Here is a 20,921-nt window from a genome sequence, read left to right as displayed (position 1 = left end):
GAACATTTTATAACCACGACACCAAAAAATACCCATTAGCAGTCACTCCTTATTTCTCTCCCTCCTTGTCACCTGGCAACCATTAATCTACTTTCTGTCTCTGTGGATTTGCCTATCGTGGACATTTCATATAAATGGGGTCATTAACTGTGTCGTCTCTTGTGTTTGGCTTTTTCCACGTGGCATACTGTTCTCAAGGCTCATCTATCCATCAGATGTGGCATCCATCAGAAGTCATTATAGCCGAATAATATTCCATTGATGTATATACCATATTTTATACAAACATCTTTTGGATATTTGTTTTCACATTCTGGCTATTATGATAATGCTGCCATGAAGATTTGTGTGAAAGTTTTTGTTTTACTTTCTCTTGACTAGATACCTAGAAGTGGAATTAATGAGTCATATGAAACTCTGTTTAATTGTTTTGCAGAATGCCAAACTATTTTCCAAAGAAGTCACATTGTTTTGTATTTCTGTGCTCTGCAGTAAATGAATTAGACTGGGTCTAAATAGAAGTTAGGTTAAATAGTGTGTTTCTCCTTAGGAGGTAGAACTTATTTTGGCATTCAATTTCTCAGTGAATTATTATTTTAGAATCATATGAATTAAAGAATCATTTCAGAAAGAATGTATTTTCTTATAAACTGTTATAAGTATCACAATTTACAAAGAAAGGGAATACTTACTTTTCCTCATCAAGTGATTGGCATAAATTTTTTGTAGCTGACTAGTAGAAGCAGGCACATATTTTAAACTTCATTAGCTATTAAAGGCTATTTCATCATAAAAAATATCTTAGAAACCTTTTGGTAATATATCTTAAAGAGTCATTAAATCAAGTCATGGTCTAATAATCATTTTGGTTATTGTTTATTGAAATTCCTGAATTTATATGTAGAAAGAGGGGAATGAGGTTATCTTTGAAGGCATTTTAAATAGCAACTCACAATACTATTTTAACATTTGGGATTAATGACGGTAGGAGCATCACAGCTACAATTTTAGATATTTTGCAAGCAACTGCCATTACAAAAAAAAAGAAAAACTTAGGTGACTAATGGACTATCAATTGCCATATTAAGTAACTCCCTGGAACAGGGCTGTAGCTAGGTGTAATCATGCTAACAGTTGTTATCATTGTGCCTTTTAGTTCCATCTTTCCTTCCTTAGTTTTTTGATGTTTTGAAACAATTATATCCAAGTGAGCATTTTGAAAGTTTAAAAAATTGTTACAGAAAACACCAAATATTTACTTTTCAGTTTTGTATATAAAATTCTCACTTAAAAATATACAGTTCTGCCTTTTTGAGCACCCTTATGGTTTGTACTTGACTTAAAATAGACTCTTCCTACACTTCTATATTTCATTAAGCATTGACCACTCATAATAATGAAATGATTTATTCTTTTTTAATCTTAATATCAGCTTTTATGTCTAATTATGTCTTTCAGAATGTAAATTGGAAGACTGGAAGAGACGAGATATCAATCAGGTATTTATTCAATTTAATCATGTTCAAATTTAATTTTATATCCTATAAGAAGTTTAGACCAAAAAAAAAATCCCTGAAAAAAAAGTGTATTAATAAGAATGATGATAAACAATCTTTCAAAACATTTCAATTACCAAGGGAAATTCTTTCAGTGCAAATATTTTAACCCAACTAATCTTTCTTTTGGCAAAAAGAAAGCCTCAAGTAAAACTAAAAGAGCGCCCTTCAAATAACATTGGCTACTTAAAGAATTATTATGTAAATTGAATTTTTCATGCCTGTTAAAAAATTCTTTGATTTCTTGTCATGGCTTCCTTGCTTAGTTGCTCTAAGCACAGATTCAATAAAACCTTATTCCAGGTTTCTTTCCTGTCGTATGTCAGTCACTGTTTCTTTTTTATTAACATATATTTTATCTTTAATTCCACTCAGGATCCTTATAGATACAATGGGAAAAAAGTGACATGAGTGTAGATTACCCAGCTAGAAACTTTATATTACAGGAAAATGCATGTGCAACCTAATCAAGTAAGACTGGTAACATCACTGTAAATAAGAAACACAGAATTTTTATTGTTGAAGATAAGCAGTGTAAATAGCCTTCTTTACTATTTGTAGAAGGTGTAGCATCATTGGTATATGGCCTCCAAAATGGCAGGATTATCTTGTCATCTGCAGGTCACCTCACAAGCTGACATTCCTTATTGTGGCAGATAATCCAAGGTCTAGGATCTCATTTTCAGGCCTGTGGTCACCAAAGCCTATTCTTTCTCAACACACTAAGAGCATTCTCCTCTCTCAGGATGGATATATATTACCCAAGTAAATGAAAATGTGTAAAATTAGAATAGCAGTTTATTAATTTGCAAAAAGTCACTGTCAAAGGGTTAGGAATAACTCGAAGACCATAAAACAAGAATATATTTTACTTTTAGCCAGACTGGGTTATAATAAAAAACTGAATATAGTTTCAGCTGTTGCTCTTTTAGTAATCCTACTTCAGGTCTGCATTAGATGAGAGTTTCTCTGTTTCTTCCATCAACATTTTCTGTGTCTACAGTATTAAACATCACGCCAACATTAACATTAAGCGTTGCATAAGGGATGTAACAGTGAGGAAAAGCAGACGCATTCCTTGACCAGGGACACTTGTACTTTAGGGGTGAGAACAGATATTAATCAAGTCATTATACAAATAAATGTAAAATCATAGCTGTGATGAGGACTACAAAAGAGGCCCGTGAAACCGTGAGAACAGAGTGGACGTCTGGTAGTCCGCCCTTATCTGCGGTTTCACTTTCCATGGTTTCAGTTGCCTACCATCAACCACAGTCTGAGAATATTAAATGGAAAATTCCAGAAATAAGAATTCATAAGTTGTAAATTGCATGCTGTTCTGAGTAGCATGTTGAAATAATCTTCTGTCCCTCTCCATCACACGCGGGACGTGACTCCTCCCTTGTTCGGCGTCTCCACACTGTGGACACGCCCCACCCTTTAGTCACACAGTAGACATCTCGATTATCGGATCGACTGTCCTAGTGTCACAGTGCTTGTGTTCAAGTCACCCTGATTTTAATAACCTGAAAGCGTAAGAATAGTGACGCCGGCAATTCAGAAATACCGCAGAGAAGCCTTACGATGCTTCCTTTAAGTGAAAAGGTAGGTATGAAAAGGAAAAATAGAGTGTATATAGGGTTTGGTTTTATCGCAGGCATTTCAGCATCCAGTGGGGGTCTTGGAATGTATCCCCTATCCTCAGGATAAGGGGGCACTCCTATGTCTGTAGATTACGTGGTCTGCAAAGGTTTCCTGAGACATTGAATATTGAGCTGAGGTTGAAGGATAGGAGGAGTTCCCAGGCCAAGGTAGAGGGAGGGCTTTCGGGCAGAGGCAGCTTCTATTCCAAAATACAGTTGCATTAAATTATTTAATTTCCTTGTTGATGTCTGTAGATAACTTAGAATTGAACCTTTTCTGTTTGTAGGCTGATATTGCACCATTGATGGCTTCTCTTATTGGAGTTCCCTTTCCCCTTAATTCAGTGGTAAGGAATAAAATTTTCTTATCAACTCTCAGAATAAAAAAATTTATTGTACAGTAAATTTTACTTTTTATGGGTTTCTGAACAATAATTACATTTAAAACAATGTTTCCCTTTATATTTCTTTCTAAATATGTAATACCTTAAAATTGTGTACGTATTTTCATCTGCAACATGGAGTACAAGCCTAACAGCTTTTCTTTAAAATTTTTTATTTTCTAAATTTACATAGCTATATAACTTTGTATTTTAGTTACAAGTGATGAAAACATATAAATTGTTTTTATTGCAAACAGCAGAAAGTGAATCCATTTGAAAGGAGTTATTAAAAAGATGGTGGTTTGCTGAGTGAAAGGGGTGCTCAAAACCCAGGCCTGGAAATCAGCCGGAACCAAGAGAGCTCTGGAGACGAGGAAAGAACCAAATTCCGGTCCCCTGGCAGGGCTGGTTGGCTCGGGGCACCAGTACTAGGGCAGAGTAGCATTACACCTGTTATTCTGCTTTCTGTTCCTTGACTCGCAAGAGTCAAAGGCCAGTGCTCACCTTTCGAGTGGTCCAGCGCTGGTTGTCTGCCCTGCACCCTGCACCGAGGAGGTGGAGCCCCATTTGAGACCTGTGCTCCACCCCGGGGCGGAGCGGGAGGGCAGGGGGAGTTCTCCATGTAGAATTTCAATGCTGCTAAGAGTGGGAAGTGGATCCGGAAAAGCCAAAAACAAACCAACAACAAAAATCCATTCCAACCAGCCATTCTCTTAGTTCTTCACATCAAAGAAACAAAAAAATGTATTCTAGCTTAGACCCAGAGTAATATGACCCCTATAGTGGTAAGTATATGTGTACGTGTGTAACTGAAACGAAAGTTTCACACAACGGTCTTTACTCTTACTATGCGTAATATACTCTCATGTTTCTTATTATGTCTTTTTTTTCCTTTTTACGTATGTAAGCTGTGGCCCGCCATAGTGATTTTTTTTGTTTGTGCAAAGTACTTGGTTATTGCCTAGCACTTGGTTACTGCCTGGCACATAGTAATCTTTCAATAAATGTTAGGTTTTGTTAAACTTAGTTCATCTCTTTTGCTTTAATCACATCTTCTTTGTGAGATAAGTAATAGAACATTTTTCATTTGTGGTTTAAAAAAAGATTTTTTGTTTAACTATTTCAGTAATTTATTTGTCCATATGTGTGGTCTTCATTGCTTCCTTCATGTGTCTGTTTTGTTTTATGAGACTAGCATGAACTTTGTTAATATTAATCTAGTATTTGTTTACAGGGAATTCTTCCTGTGGATTATCTCAACAACACTGATGTCTTTAAAGCAGAGAGCATGTTTACGAATGCAGTACAGATTCTTGAACAGTTCAAGGTAAAATAAGACACACACAATGGACACTCCTACAGTTTAAAAAATCGAATATATTAAGATAGAAAGTTTCACATTTCTGAGGTGCACATTCCATGAATCAGTTTGAGAGTGTAGAATTCCCTTTGAGGAGTCTCCCTACTTATAAGACCACTACACATGCTTATTCTGTGCATTAAGAGCATAAAGAGGTGACCGTTTAACTGAAACTTTCTGTTATTAATACTGTTATAGAATGTTATTTTGCAGGCTTGATATGCTTAATTCTCAGTTTAGTATGATAGAATGATAATGTTAAATTTTTCTTTAAGTATTTATGAAGTAATATAGTAACACGAAATTCCATTTATCTTCAAAGTAGTTAAACATCCCCAAAGAAACATTTTGATGGATGTTTATTCATTTTTAGATGAATATTGTTAATTTTTTCATTTATAATAAAATATTTTCATACTTGATTCCCAGGTGAAAATGACTCAGAAAAAAGAAGTTACTTTATCATTTTTGTTTACACCATTTAAGTAAGTCTTTTATATTTTTTATTAACTTGTAGGAAAGAATTTTTCAATGAGTTTAAATGCTGAGAGGATAGATTAGTTACTTAGAAACTTTGTCCTTTTTTTTGTATACATTAGTACAAATTCCAAAATGAAAGCCTCTTCTATTGTTTTTGTAAATAATGAGCTGGATGCTAGGTATCTTCGAATGGCTGTTAGGCGAGGTGCAGGGGAGCAGCGAAATATAGGAAACATTACGGAGATACATTCAACAGGGCTTGACTGCGAAACGTGTGGGGGGGGCTCTTGGCTTGGTCGATTGAGAGGGTACTGGTACCATATGGTTTACAGAAAGAAAGAAGAGCTATTTTGAGAGGAAAGGGTGAATGAATTTTACTTAGTTCAACTTAAATTTTAAGATATCAATTAATTGGTTAGAAAACAGGGATGCAGATTTCAAGGTAGAGATGAGAGTTGGTTGTAAAAGTGTTAGAGCCATGAGCATAAAGATGGTGGTGGAACTGTTACACATGTAGCAGGTTCTAGAGAGAGTGTAGAAAGTGGTAAAGGCTAAAGATACAATTCTGTGAAATACAACTATTAGATGGGCAAAGAGGAGAGCAGACTTTGGTGGGCAGCAAATTTTGCTGAGATCCCAGAAAGGTGTATTTTCCTTGAATCAGAAACGGAGGGATCCAGGTCACAAACCTGGCTCTGCATACTGACTTAGGCAGGTTTATTCAACTTCCTTGAGGTTCATTTTCAATTAGCAACGATTCACATTTAATTAGGGAGAATTTTGCTCTTGACCAAAATAAAGTGTTCGAAATATGGGTGTTAGGGATGTGATTGAATGACTTATTGGAATTCTATTTGACAACTTATGTAACACGAGTGTGGTATTCATAAACCAAACTAAAGCAAGGGAGGCTTAATTATGATTACAGAATAGAGTGTGAACATTACCAGCCTTGACAATGAGGAAGTTTACAGGTTGGAAGACAGAAGGGGAAAAACATATAAATGAAATAGTAGTGATGTTACTGTCCTTATAAAAGAGAATGTGGAGATTCTAGCTTTAGCTGAGAGAATTATAAGACAGAAGTTTAGGTATTAGATTATTAAAGTGACCACCAACACAGCCAACAGAAGAGGTAGAAATGGTAATAGAACCACATTGAGGGGGGCAGAGATGGCAGGGACAGCCAGAGTCAGTGGAGAGTCAGTGGAAGGTACCTCAGGTCATCAAGTCAAGAAATAATAATAAAAGCATATAATTAAGAAAAATGGAAGCATCTAAAGAATAACTAAAAACAGCTACTTGAAAAGTATTTGTCTCTGGTTTGGAGAGTTGGGAGATGAGAAGGGTGAGGCAGGGATTTATTGGTTGTCATTATGTTCTCTTTTTGAAATTTTGAATTTATATGCATATATTGCTTTGATAAAATATTTTAAAAATAATAGGTATTTTAATCATTGGCATGGATCATAAAACTATAAAAATCATGGATGTGAATAAAAATTTTATTTTCCATATAAATTTTAAAATCATCTTGAGTTATGTAAAAAATTATTTTGTTATTACACAATATTTAGGAAATTGATATTTTTACATATTGAACATTATTGATATTGATATTTTACATATTGAACATTATTATTCAGCATTTATTTGTTTATATCTCCTGTTATGTCCTTATGTAAAATTTTATAGTTTTCCCTGCAGTGTACATCTCTCATTATTTTATTCCTAGATATTTTATTACTATTATGAATAGTTTCTTTCTCCCACCCTATTTCATGTGTTCAGTAAACCAGGAAAAAGTTATCACTGTTTACCATTTGAGTACAATGGATCTCTTATTTTTCTCTAATCCAATGAATTGTTTTCATTTCTACACCATCTGTTTCCTTCTAATCACCGTTATATATACACCTGATATCAGCATTGTCCACTTTGAAACTATATCAGGTAAATATTGGCACATAGCTATGATAAAAGATGAAAGAATACTGTTGCCACACATTTTTATTTTTGTGAAACAGCTCAGATTCTCATCACAAATAGTTGTGTGGTGACGTTCTTTCCTCTTGAAGAAGTACCATATTTTCTTTTTCTTTTTAGGAATATATTGTTCACTCACTAATTCTTAAGTTTGAGAAAATTTATTAACATCTGAAAATTCATAATCTTGAGATTTTACTTACATGATCAATTTCACCCACATCACTAGATTTTATTTTAACCGTGTATTTTCACCATTCTTCCATTATCTTATTTAGTCTTTGCTAGCATTAATAATTGATGAATAATGTAATAATTTCTAGGATGATAAAATAGAAATGTTTCAAGATACAGGAGAAATAAGATTGCTAAAATCCTATAACATATCTTCGACTTGTAAAAGGATCCAATGACTCCATATGGTACTTGTATATCTTATTTTATTGTTATTTTAAAAAACATGTCAATTTTATCTTTGCTGTTTTAAATACCTCTAAATAATTCATTCCAACGAATAGGGTTGCTCAAAAAAGAAAGTCAAAGCTAGAATTGGGTCCAGTAGACCCCAGTGCTATTCTAAGGGCTGGCCATCAGGTGGCGCTACATGACTAGGAGAAGCATAAAAGGTTTGCCTGTATGTGAAAGTACCTTGAAAAGGAGGAAAAACTATATTTGAAAAATGGGTATTTAGAGGTCAAATGAAGACAAAGCAAACTTTAAAATAAAAAAAATTTATGAAATTAGTAAAGAACAAAAAGAGTTTTAAGAGATATTTTAGAAAAAACTGAAAATGGGAAGGAGACTGTGCTTTGCTAATAAAAACATATTATCTTTTATTTAAAACTCCTTATGTGAATTCAGGGAACTTAACTAAATTTTAACAAAATATTTTAATGTATTTTCTACTAAAATGACAAAAGGTACTTTGTTCTTTTTAATGTACTTGTTTCTTTAGGCTAACATGGATTAACGTTTTTCCCTTAGACCAAATTCAAATACTGGTTTAATGTGAATCTTTTTATCACTTCAGCCATCTGATTTCCTAAGTACCTTAATAGAAGTCTAATTTCTGCCTCAAAACTGAAATTCTTTTTTAAGAAATAACTTATACATCACGCACATACATAGAAAAATATAATGTACTCAGTTATGACATGAAAAATGACATGATTCTGCATCATTGTTCTACAGAATGCAGATTATTCTAGAAATGATTTTTATTCTGCTTTCTCTGTCTTTATCTTAAAATATTTTTTTTCTTTAAATAGGTATTCTAAAAAGGAATGGCTTAAATATCACCGGGCATCTCTAAAATATTATGTGTAAATAAGTGAAATATTTTTATAATAAAAATCTGAGTAAAGAAGATAGAATACTTTAAAGGGCAGCATTTTAAGGAGATTTTGTTCTCCAAACATTAGTTCATCTTGAATAATTGATAATAAAATTATTGATAATCCTAAAACATGGTTTACTTTCTTCTACAGTCTTCAAATAACTATGGGAAAAGGATGGAATAATAGCAATCACAGCAAAGGAATGTGCACAGTTAATCCTCGTTTCTCTCTTTTTTTTTTTTTTACTTAAGCATAACATGTTGCTAATAGAGTCTTTTAAAACTTGATGTTTTCAATATAAAAGATTAGTCAATAAATGAATTTTTTTCATACAAATTACTATGTAGAAATGTTGTGTTGCTATTACAATCAAATATTACTCCTGCTAAATTCTCTTCTCTAGGATTCCAATTACATGTGTATGTGTATGTATATATACACAGGTGTGTGTATGTGTGTATATATTTAAAGTCTGTTCACAATGACTTGTCTGGTTTTTTTAATGATCTTTCTGTATTTTAAATTCTTTCCTCTCTAAAGTTCACACAAAATAATTTTCTACTGACCTGTCTCCAAATACATCAGAGCTCTTTGGCTTTCTTCAGTTTGCTGCTATTGAGTTTTTAATTTTAGCTATTACATTTTCTCAATTCTGGAATTTCCATTTCCATCCATTTAAAAAATAGATTCCAGTTCTTTGGTGCAACTTTCTATCTTGTTCTATATTACTGAATATATTAACCACAATTATTTAAAAGTCTGTACCTGATAACAATACAATAACCATATTGTTAGTGAGTTTATCTCACTTGTCTTTTTTCCGTTGGTCCTGTTGTTGAGTCTTTAGTTTGTAAATGAACGTAGCATCATATATTAAAAGTTGTAGAAGCTCTGAATTCCCTCACTCTCCCGAGAGGGCTTACCCTCCCTCTGACAGGCACAGTGCGTGGCAGCTCACTCTAGGCCGTGTCAGTTTTGTTAGGTCTCCTCACCTTCTGTTTGACTCTGCCGTTAGATCTTGGTTGAAAGTTCGTTGTGTTACCGAGTGCCCTTCCTTTCTGGTGGCTCCTGAACAGCAAATTTTGTCTCTCTCATCTTGAGACTGCCAATCTTCTGTCCACTTTTCTGGGACTTTCTTCTTAGCTGCTTGTCCTTTGGTCCTGCACAGTGGTAGAGCCCTGCTGCGTATTAATTCCACGTCCTTCTGACTTGCTTTCTCGTCAGGACTTGGGCTCTACTTCTTAACCTGAGCTGAGTTTGTATATAATAGAGTATAAATTCTTGCTTATAAAAGTTCCTTCTCTCATTCTTTGTAAGACTTTACTTCAGAATCTGTATTAAATTAAATAATTCCAGACGGTTTTCTTTTCTTGTCTTTTTAAAAAAATGCAGCATGAAAATTGAATATTATTTTTTTTCTCTTTTTGGTCCTCAAGGCTTGCCTACATTGGAAACCACAAACTTTAATTTTTATCTCTGCTATCTTTTAAGATTGCCAGGGGCTCTATTGGATTCTTTATCTCTTAGCAGCTATGTGCCCAAATTCTCGGCCTTTTGCCCTGTGCCAAGAATAAGAATGACAAATGCCTTAAGGGTTACAGTTTTGTAGAATGTTGAATTAGTTTTCTGTGGTTTCCTTCTCTCTGAGATTTTAACCCTTCAATTCTTGGTGGTCTCAACAGCTTTTTAGTACCTGCAAATTGATTTTTAATTTTATATTATCTATATTATCAAGCCTCTTAGTTATTCTTGGAGCGTTAGTATACACAAATTTCTCTTTCATACCCAATAACTATGGTTAAATCTTAATGTTTTAATTATTTTATGAAAAACAAAACTGGTTAGTGAAATGTGTAAAAAAAGTAATGCGTATACACAATAAAAATCACACAAGCAGTCATAAAAAGTTACCTTCCCCATGTCTCAGCCTTCCATTCTTTTTCCCTGGAGTCAAAGTTGTAGTTTCTTATGCTTCTGTCTCTCTATATAATATATGTATGTACATATCTATATATATCCCTCTTGCTAACACATTTAAAATTTTTTAAATTTTGAAGTACTTCGAATATACTGAAAAGAAGGGAGACTATAAGAAAAATTTTTGTACCCACAATCCAGGTTTAAGAAAAGTTAACATTTTACCATATTTCTTTAGAGCCTTTTTGTTTCTTAAGAAATAAAATGATATAATATAATCGAATCCCTATTTTTTAAATCTACCAATTTTTACAATTATTTTTCCATTCAGTATGATTTTCAAGATTTATCCATGTTAACACATGGAGATCCCCTTTATTTTAATTTATAATATTCCTTTACTCCTTCACCAATTCCCTTTGTTTTACTGTTGTCATTTTTTTTTTTTTTGTCTTTTTTTACATAACTGTTAACATATTGTACCTTATGTTCTGGACTTTGCATTTCTCACAGAACTTCTTTATGTTTAAAATATGTAATACTAAGATTTATTTTATATTCCTCAGCTTATGGAAAACTAAAGAAAATAATTATATTGGGGGACAAATTTTTTCTAATAGTCTTTAATGTCATAATGCTACAGTGAGGTTTGTACAGAACATTTTGATGGCTTCCAGATATATTCTGAAGCTTCAGTATGTCCCAAAGTTTATAAATAATCCATTTTAGGAAAAACATAAATTAACCTGACAGTGATTTCTTTACCTAAGTACTCTCTATACAACATAATATTTCATGTTATAATACAATGTAATATAATTAATGTAATACAGCATAAATATTTCTCTTTAAAAATGTTTTTCTCATTCTTAAGACTTCACTTGAGATTGCATATTAAATTTGCTTAAGTAATTTAATTTAGTTCCAGACAAGCTTTCTTTTCATCTTTTTATTTAATTTAGCAAATCATTTGGTGCTTTAAGAATGGCAATGTGTTTTGTTCTCTGATTTCTTTTCCTTTTTTAGGCTTGCAATATTTCAACAGCATTTTAGTCAATTAAGATTTATTTATTCATTTTATGTGCTTAGCATTTTGCTAGGTATTATTGTGGATATTAATGGCAATAATTAATGGCCCACATGGAGGTTAAATTTTAATTAAAGAGAAATAAATTGCTCATTAGACCACACTAAAGTGTTAATGTTGTGAGATGGAAATTCGAGTGGACCATAAAGGATGATGAAGATTTGATTTTTGGAAAGCACAGAGGAGAGGATCTTTATGAACAAGAACTCAGATATGAATACAAGATAGGTGAAGATTTTAACAATTTTGTAGCCGAGGGTATACATTTGGGATAATGGGAAGTTAAGTAGAATAGAAGGAGGTGGTCATCAAGAGGCCAGGAAGTTTAGAACTGGTGAAGTAGACAGTGAGGTGCCCACATCAACTAGAAGTGAGTTAGGGTGTGTTTGGAGGCGGAGCGGACCAGGGCGAGGGGCGGGAGACCACCTAGAAGGGTTTTATAGGAATTGGAAAATTCAGTTAAGATACATCCTTCAAAGAATGCCTTGCCCGTTGGCCCGTGATTCCATTTCTAAGACCACTAGGAAGACATAAAATGTGTGGTGTCTGAAGGACAGAGACCTGATTGTTACAACATTTTGAAGTAACTTTTCTTTAATGTGTTCTTGCTTCCTGGTGCCTTTTTCCTCCCAATCCCACTGAGTTCAGGGATGGTGCATTCTCTTGCAGTCTGAACCAGTGATCGGGCTCCCCTGAACTGAAAGCTCTGGGAGCCCTGAGTGTAGCACAGACTCTTTATCAGGGCCTCCCGGAGAACTCTAGAAGGTTTATAGATGAGCCTCTGAGGTGCATGAATTTTCTGAAATTGTATGTAAGACTTCAGATTATGTGCATTTTTTATAGACAGTTGTGGATTCTGAAAGAAGTCTTCGATCCCACCCAAATTAATAGTGTTGCTTAAAAGATTTACTTCTACGCATCTCACTCTTAACTCTTCAGAGACTGCTGGAACCAAGCACAAAGATGATTTGTGATCATATTATGTTGTACCACATGAAATTGCCAATATTTAATTTAGTAGCTTTTGACATACAAAAATATGAGTTTTGTATGATCTAATATATCCTTAAATAACTTTTTTGCGCTTTTTAAATGTAAAGGTATTTATTCACTCTAGTAATATGTAGGTTTTAGCTAAGCAGTATATGTTCAATCAGGTAATTGAGTTGTGGTTGTATTTCCTCAGTTTCTACATTCCATAAACGTAATGTCTTTAGATACACATTTTTTTTTTTTTAATGTTGTTAGGAGTATTTCTCGTGTATCTAAGATCTCTACTGTGGTAAAAGAAGGACAGGGAAATGATGGAGAAAGAAATGAAAGATAGGGGGACCAAAAAAGGTACATGGTGTGGTATAATAAGGACAAATTGGTTCAAATTGTTTGCTAACTTTGATCGTTGGGTGGACTCTGCCTGAAGCTCCTTAATAAAGCAGATTCTCAGGCCCCGTCTGGCCCAGGGCTACAAAGCACCTGATGGCTCTGCCAGGTCTATCACTTCTGCCCTGAGCACAGGAGGGCAGTGTGGTGGAACTCACATCACACTTTGCTGTTCCATTCATTATGCTGATTTCGTCCGAATTTCTTTGCTAGCGAGAGTATTACATTTCTTCAAAATGATGTATTATGTGACTGTCATAAGTATAGTTCGGCAGATGAAACTTTGAGTCAAGAAAATCATATTTAGCTATAAGTTATTTCTTGGAAGATTTCAGATAACTGGCAATAATACAATATAGCTGAAGGTTAATTTTTTAAAAATTTTCACCATCCTTTTATTTTTTTAATTAAGCAAAAAAAAAAAAGACAAGAAAAAATATAATTGAAATGATTAAATATTTTAAATTTAACCTTTTTTCTTTTTGCAGGTTGCTTTCTGATTCTAAACACCTCAACCTTTTAAGAAAAGCAAGATCTTACATAAAACAGAACAAGTTTGAGGAAGCAGTGAGTATGCAGGCCTTGTATATATAAATAGCTGATCACCATTTTGGTTGCGGGGAGGGGCAAAGTGTGGCAATTGAGAGTCACGTGAGCAGGCCAGGGAGCTTTCCTGAAACTCAAGGAAGGGTTACATTTCCTGACTCGCTGCTTTAGCCATAGACAGGTTCTCTGATTTCAGATATTGGGGTAAACTTTTTTGGGTTAGCACTGGAAATGAACAGTTGCTATTTTCTATAATGAATAAGTATAATCCCAATTTCTGTCACCATACTTACGTATAGTATTTTAGACTATTATATGTTTGCACATTTGGAATTATCAACACACTATCACAAAGGCTACCGATTTCATAGACGCTTTGACCTCTCCCAGTCCCTACTCTGCTATGCTCTTCACTAATCTTCTCTTTGTCAGATGGTCATATAATTTTAAAGTAGGAAAGAATTCTATTTCAGTCTTTAAAATTTCCTAAGTAATACCATGCATTTATAATGCTTAATTGTGTTATGACTTTAAAATGATAAGCTATTCTTCTCTAAAATATTAAGGTAGTTTAATGATGTTTTTAACCGATCTGGGTAATCTAATACGAGAAAATATAAATTGATATAATTGTGGACATTCCTATTATTTGGGACCTGTATTAGAGAGCTTTTATTTCTTTCTTTAATATTTCATCTGAAGATAATTTTCACAAAACGAATCATTTTAAATCACTGCACATATAATAGTTTACATTTTAAATGCCCTTATCAAGATATAAAAATTCATTTTATTCAGGAGTTTTTCTTATACTTTGCAAGAAGATCCTTAACCAATTAAAATCTATTTTTGATCCATTATCTACAGTTACTCTAATAGTTTTTCTTCCTTCGAAACTGAGGTTTCTTACTCCTTCCATGTGGCAAGTTATATTTTCCTTTCTCCGCAGGTCTCCCTCTGCCAGGAGCTGATCCAGCTTGCACTGCAAGGACTGTCCTATTATCACACTTACGACAGATTCTTTTTGGGCTTCAATGTTGTGCTTGGCTTTGTAGGATGGGCATCTTATGCTTCTCTGCATATCATCAAGTCTCATTCCAGCCTTACCAGAAGTGTCAGCAAAGTTAAGGTATGTTCAGAAAATATAATGAAGATGCAGATGATGGTGTAAAATCTCTAGGACTGAGGAAAGAAGTTGTATCCGATCTACTGTGATGAGTTCATACAGTGTGCAAGTTGTGCTATGCTCTTATCTTTCATTTCTTTTGTTGGGTTTGGTCTTTTTTTCTCAGTTATCTCTATTTCTTTAGTTGGGAAAATGGTCTATTCGTGATAATGGCCCTATAACTTAACAGAGCTATAAATATAGCTGTATCACTTAAATTCTCCATGGCATTATGACATGCTAAGTAATTATTTAGCATGTCATAATTATTCCATATGTTTCTAGTATTGGTGGTCAGAAAACTACTTTGAAGCAATATATTTAACTTTATCTGATATTAAAAGTTTAGGAGTTGAAAAGTGATGTCCCTTTTTAAATAGTGTATGTTTTCCTGGAACTACTTTTACTGTCTTTCAACTTTCTGAAATTGTTACGCATCTCCAGAACTTTCTGTTTATCCTCTTTTTAAGAATTAGTCCCTAGTTTACTATCATTTCAATGTCAAAAAGAAAACCTCATTAATAATACTTTATATTAATCCTACAAATATGGTTTTACTGCATTAAAAAATTTTACTATTTTAAAATGTATGCTGTCATTTACCAGAAGGAATATACCACTTTCACTTCTTTTACTTTGTTCTCTCTAATGACCATGGCCATTTCTGAATCTTCCGAAAGGTAATATGTCTGGGTAGTATATTACTAATAATAACAGCCCGAAAAGACTTCCAGTGGTTAACTTCTTCCAATTTTATATTTTATTTTTCTAATATGGAAGGAGGAGCAGTAGTAGTGTTCATTCCAATTTTTTATAGTGCTTTAATGTATCTTAAATAATTTCCTTCAAGTAATTTTCATTATTTGAATATATATGATATTGGCTAGAATAAGAATAATTTCTTATATGATAAGAAAAGAGACAGAAACAATTATGTTTTAATAATGACTGTCTCTAGCCCTTCTGTTGGGTACTTGAAACTTATTTTGCCATTTTATACGCATAGCACTGCTGGAAGTAGACATTATAATTTTTCTTTATAAAAGAAGAAACTGAAGCTGTTCAGGTAACCTCCAGAAGGACACTCAGCTAGAATGTGGAAGAATCAAGATTTGAATCCAGGGCCATCTTGTGCCAAACACTGCCTTTTCATATTTACCTTGATGTTCAGATTCTTGAGAAAGGATATGACATCTTGAGATTGATGTGGCAATAGATTTCATAGCTGGTAGTTCTTATTCATTAATCTGATAATGTGACCAATATTTAATTGAGGGTACAGTACAGTACAGTGCTAGATGCTGCAGAGGCTAGGCAAAGAAATATAAAATTCAGATTCTGCCCTCAAGGAGCTTAGAATTAGATAGAGAGGGTAGTAGATGTATACATATAACCTAACCTTATCAGATGTAGGTCACCATACTGCACTATATTACAAAAGACAACTTTAATGCTTAACAACTTTAATATATGTTAAATGTTAAATGTTTAAGTGTGGTACAAAGACTAAAATCTTAGAGCTAGGGTGATAATAACAAGACAATGTAAGCCTTGGTGGAACTTTAACAGTTAGACTATAGGGAGAGGGTAAGAATTAAAGCAAATTAAAATATATACAGAAGCAGAGCTGGGAAAACATATTATTATACTGGGATAGTCAACAATATTTATTAAGCCCCACTATTCCTGGATACTTTGCAATAGTTAGGCCCTATTTAAACTTAAGACTACCTGAAATTTAGTGGTTATGATGCTTATAATCTGGGTGGAGTAATTTAGGCTCCTCTTAAATGAACTCACCATTTAACTTCTACATATTCTTCTATATATTCTTCTTTTTTGCTTTTGCCAGTTAGATATCTTTTGCTTTAGAACTGAATATCCTTACTTGCTACATGCTTTTCCTTGTTTTCTTATTACCTAGTAAAACTCTAAAATATTAACCCCTTATACCAAGTCCCATGATTCAGCTTCTACCTGTATGGTTTCAACTCCTTGAAGGCCGGCACCTAGCACAGAGCATAGCATAGAACGTGCGACTTCATAAATGTTGGTTGGTTGAAAGAGTATTACAATACACACGAAATGGTTCATCATCATCAGGATTTTTAGGAGCGCCAAGGGGAGGCGGGAATCAATTAATGATGAAATAGAAAATCTACCCCCCACTCTCATTATTTAAAATCTTTTTGATGTTTACTTCAGCTGAACCAAATTCTTTATGACTTAGTTTACTACAAGTAGATGTCATTTGTAATGTACATTATGTTATGTACCAAAGGGTTAGATATTTATACCGTATTGAACTAATGCTAGAAAAATCCCTCAAGTGTTTTTTTAGGTATTTTTTAAACGTCTTGTTATTTTTTTATTCTCAAAATGACCTGAAACCAATCTCAATTCTTAAAACGAATGGCTGCCTCAGCCATTTTCAACTTCAGAGACCCCACCTGTCCACATCTCTTTGAGATTTGTCCCTTCTCTCACCCTTTGATTGGTTTCTGTAGTGACTACTATAACTAATGCAAAGAAAATGAGAGGAGAATAAAAATAAAGGGAACAATAGCAGCCACCATTTAGTAAACAGTAGTAATGTTCCAGGCATTTTGCTAAGTTCTCTACATAATCTTATTCACGCATTACCAGCCTTGATAAGTAGATATGGAACTATTATTCCCATTTTATAGATGGGGTTAAATTCAGTCTCAGGAATCATATTTTTCTCATGGTCATGCAGTGAGCAAGTGACAGTTCCAGAATTTGAATTCTGATCTGTGTAGCTGGAAATCCTCAATCACAATGCTGTGTTTCACCTTCCTTCTTACAACTGTGACCTATTTTATCTCTATTTCTTACTTTCTTTCTGGTGACATTGTATGCCAGTAGGGAGGAATCATTAAGAGGAAAAGAATCTCTTGCTTTTTCTCCTTGAATTTCCGTACTCCCAAAGGTAATTCTTACTTCTCACCTTATTTAGCTCTGGCTTGCCAAGTGAGGGGCAAACAGAGAAGACAAGGCGTGGAAGCAGGGGAGCACCATGCTACGACTCCACTCCCGGGCTTCGCTCCTGTGCTGTTCTCCGCATCACAGCACTTTCCCCTACATGTCCTTTTCCCAACCGTGGAATTTCTCTCTGACCCTTGCATCATCACTTCTGGCCCACAGCACCCATGGGCCTGTGCAGCCCGCGGAGGCCATGACTGGCGGCTTACATTGAGGGACTTCTTTCACGTTTGGCAGGTGGTCGGGAAAAGGAGATGTGATGGAACGAAGCCCCTGTGGTTGGTCAGTGGAGAGGAGCTCAGGCGGCCTGTCCAGTCGGAGCGCGAGTAGATAGGAGTGCTGGTCCAAAGCGGGATCGGGTCCCACCGCTCACTGTGGGTTGATCGGGCTCAGCGAGCTAGGCAGGGAACTCAGCATTTATTAAATTGCGTCTAAGGAGAGAAATGTTCCGAGTTCTGAACAAGTTACTTGCAAACAAGCATTAGGAACGTAGTCACTTTCAAATTGGAAATTGCCATATTGCAGCAGTTTCCTGCTATCCAGCTTTTTCTTCTGTACCATGCTTCTCCAATGACAGGTTTTTTAAAAACACACTTTTAGAATGCATTATGTAGCCACTGTTTTCAATCATCTAGTTGGAGAACCATTGAAAGAAAGAAAGTATTACATTTTCTTCATTGTATACGACCTCTTAAAAACCTGTCAATTGGCATGATTTTGGACGTGTTTCAATGTTTTGTTTGATTTTCAGAAACCAAGCGGTCTCCTGCCATGTAGTTTTGTGGCTATTGGCATTTTAATAGCAATTTTCCTGCTGATTCAAAGCTGTCCCTGGACTTATTATGTATATTGTTTGTTGCCAGTGCCAATATGGTATGCAGTTCTAAGAGAGTAAGTAACATATCTTGCTGTCTTGTTTTTCATTTCACTGACAGATAAATCTGTATTTCAGTTGCATTAGATTTCTGTAGCATATCAATGGTATTTATAAAACCCTCAAATCTCCAAGATCTCTTTTCATTTATGACAGCATAAATGTCGCATAAAATACCCTTTTTGTTTTATTTTTCTTTTTTGACTTTATTGCCTTAGGGACACATTGGCCTTCCCTCCCCCCTCCCCCTTGTATAACTTTTATAAGAAAAATCAGGAGTAAAAATTATTAATATTGATTGTACTATGCCAGGGGTAACTCACATTTTGAACTTGTCTCATCTCAGTTTCTAGTGTCTCCTCATGTTTCACAAAGAAATCTGCATGTTTTTCCCATACATTTTTGCCTCTCCTTTCCTAGCTATTATGGAAGCCTAGATTAATGAAACTAATCAAATTTAGTAATGTGTACGTGCGGAAGAAGTGGGCATTACTCACATGTGCTGTGGTTCTACCTTTGAGTGCCTCCTCACAGGTTGGGCTTAAACATTGTAGAAAGCTCCCAGGCGAGTTTCAAGCACTTTAAAATAAAACCACTAAAACGTTGGGCTGGTTCACGTTCACAGTCAAAGGTCATGTCTCAGATCTTGTTGATTTCTATATTTGCGCAGTAATCTAAAATGTAAACTTAGCCTTGGACATCTAGGCATCCTTGGAGCAAAACAAATCCCAAAAGCAGACCAGGGACTGAGAGCCCAGAATAAGGATGTTTTCAGGGTTGGCCAACGTGTTGTCATGACACAATGTGTATTTTTATTCTAATTTTTGTTAATTCCATCCTTGACCACCTCTTCCATCCTTTAAAAGCATTGGCTATTAAAAATATTAAAATGTTAAAAATATCAAAAATAAAAACATTAAGAGATTTAAAATAGCATTTTTAAATATAAGCCAAAATCATACTGACAAAAGAACATTCTGTAAATTCTCCATTTGAGAGGAATAGTGTTGTTGGGTATACATTTTTAAATCAGATTTTCCCCCTTTAATGTTATTTACTCTGGTTTAAAAATTTTTAGAATGAAAGGTTTATCCTTGCAGAAAATTCTACAGAACCCCTCCTGAATGATTAAGTGTTCTAATTATGAAGGTGACATATATATTTAAATTTTAAGGGAAAATGTGATCTTGATAAATTTTGTAGAAAATAAAACAAAAATTCACTCTGTTAGAAGAAAAATGATTTTACAAAATCATCTCTTGTTTCTCGGTGCTTTTTTGTTGTCATGAACAAAAGAAACATTCTCCTTTTGTCTAGGATTAGCTTTTCTTTCCTACTCAGCACCTTAATAGTTTTGATAACATTATGTAGCCATTGTTTTCAATCAGAAAAGGTCGTAAATCAAATGATACTGACCTTTTATAATTACCTACTTAATAATGTACTAAATGCTAAAAATTTTTTCTAGTAATGAAATGTAAAAAGTACTTAAGTATGTAATACATTTTAATGGTTATGAATTCATATTTAATTATAATTAGTATATAATTAGTGACATCTTAAATTGGGTTTGGAAGAGGTTATATTTAGCTCAGTGAAAAAGTGCAATTAAGATTTTCTCTAGCCAGGTTAGGAAAACCTATCTTTATTTCATTATGACAGTTGAGATTTCAATATAAGGTTAACATTGGTGAATTAAAAATTGTTTTTCAGTTTTTATTCATTTGGGTTCACCATATTTTATTTCTGATATTGTATCTGTAATTATATAACCATGGATGTTTTAAACTAAGATAAATAAGCCTCATTTATTGTCATTAATGTTTATAAAAAAACAAGCAAATTTTTGTTATTATCAAATTAATTCAGAAATTAACTTTTTTCCTAAAATACTTCTAGGTTTCAAAAAAAAAATTTGGAAAGTAAAGCCATTGAAACAAATCTATTAGAGATTCTCTTAGTTTTTAAATAATCTGTGAAATGAAAATCCCAATTTATAGTTTTGCAGTTTTTTTTTTTTACTATAAATGGCCTAATTTTAAAATTCAATATAGAATATAAATATAAGTAATCTCTTTGTAAATAATCCTATTAAACAGATATCAGGTTATTCAAGGCCTTGTCACGTCACTGTTGACCTTCCCTCCGCGTCATTTTGCTGGATACCTGCTAGTCTATACCCTGGGAATTGAAGTTTTAGTAAG

At 33.9% G+C, this 20,921-nt stretch overlaps 1 protein-coding gene across 6 annotated transcripts in view; it reads left to right on the top strand.

Moving 5' to 3' along the window:
- PIGN (phosphatidylinositol glycan anchor biosynthesis class N) overlaps positions 1-20,921 on the top strand; it is a 95,166-nt gene that overhangs the window by 19,859 nt on the left and 54,386 nt on the right. For all 6 annotated transcript variants that reach the window (XM_036229083.1, XM_036229078.1, XM_036229080.1 and 3 more), the window contains 8 exons: positions 1,459-1,499; positions 3,487-3,546; positions 4,817-4,909; positions 5,372-5,427; positions 13,618-13,696; positions 14,625-14,804; positions 18,595-18,734; positions 20,817-20,916. In XM_036229083.1, the coding sequence (XP_036084976.1) occupies positions 1,459-1,499; positions 3,487-3,546; positions 4,817-4,909; positions 5,372-5,427; positions 13,618-13,696; positions 14,625-14,804; positions 18,595-18,734; positions 20,817-20,916 (749 nt within the window). The remainder of the gene's footprint in view (positions 1-1,458; positions 1,500-3,486; positions 3,547-4,816; positions 4,910-5,371; positions 5,428-13,617; positions 13,697-14,624; positions 14,805-18,594; positions 18,735-20,816; positions 20,917-20,921) is intronic.

The sequence above is a fragment of the Rousettus aegyptiacus genome, unplaced genomic scaffold (assembly GCF_014176215.1).
Source record: "Rousettus aegyptiacus isolate mRouAeg1 unplaced genomic scaffold, mRouAeg1.p scaffold_m13_p_12, whole genome shotgun sequence".
Classification (NCBI taxonomy): Eukaryota; Metazoa; Chordata; class Mammalia; order Chiroptera; family Pteropodidae; genus Rousettus; species Rousettus aegyptiacus.
This window is presented reverse-complemented; position numbering and strand designations above follow the sequence as displayed.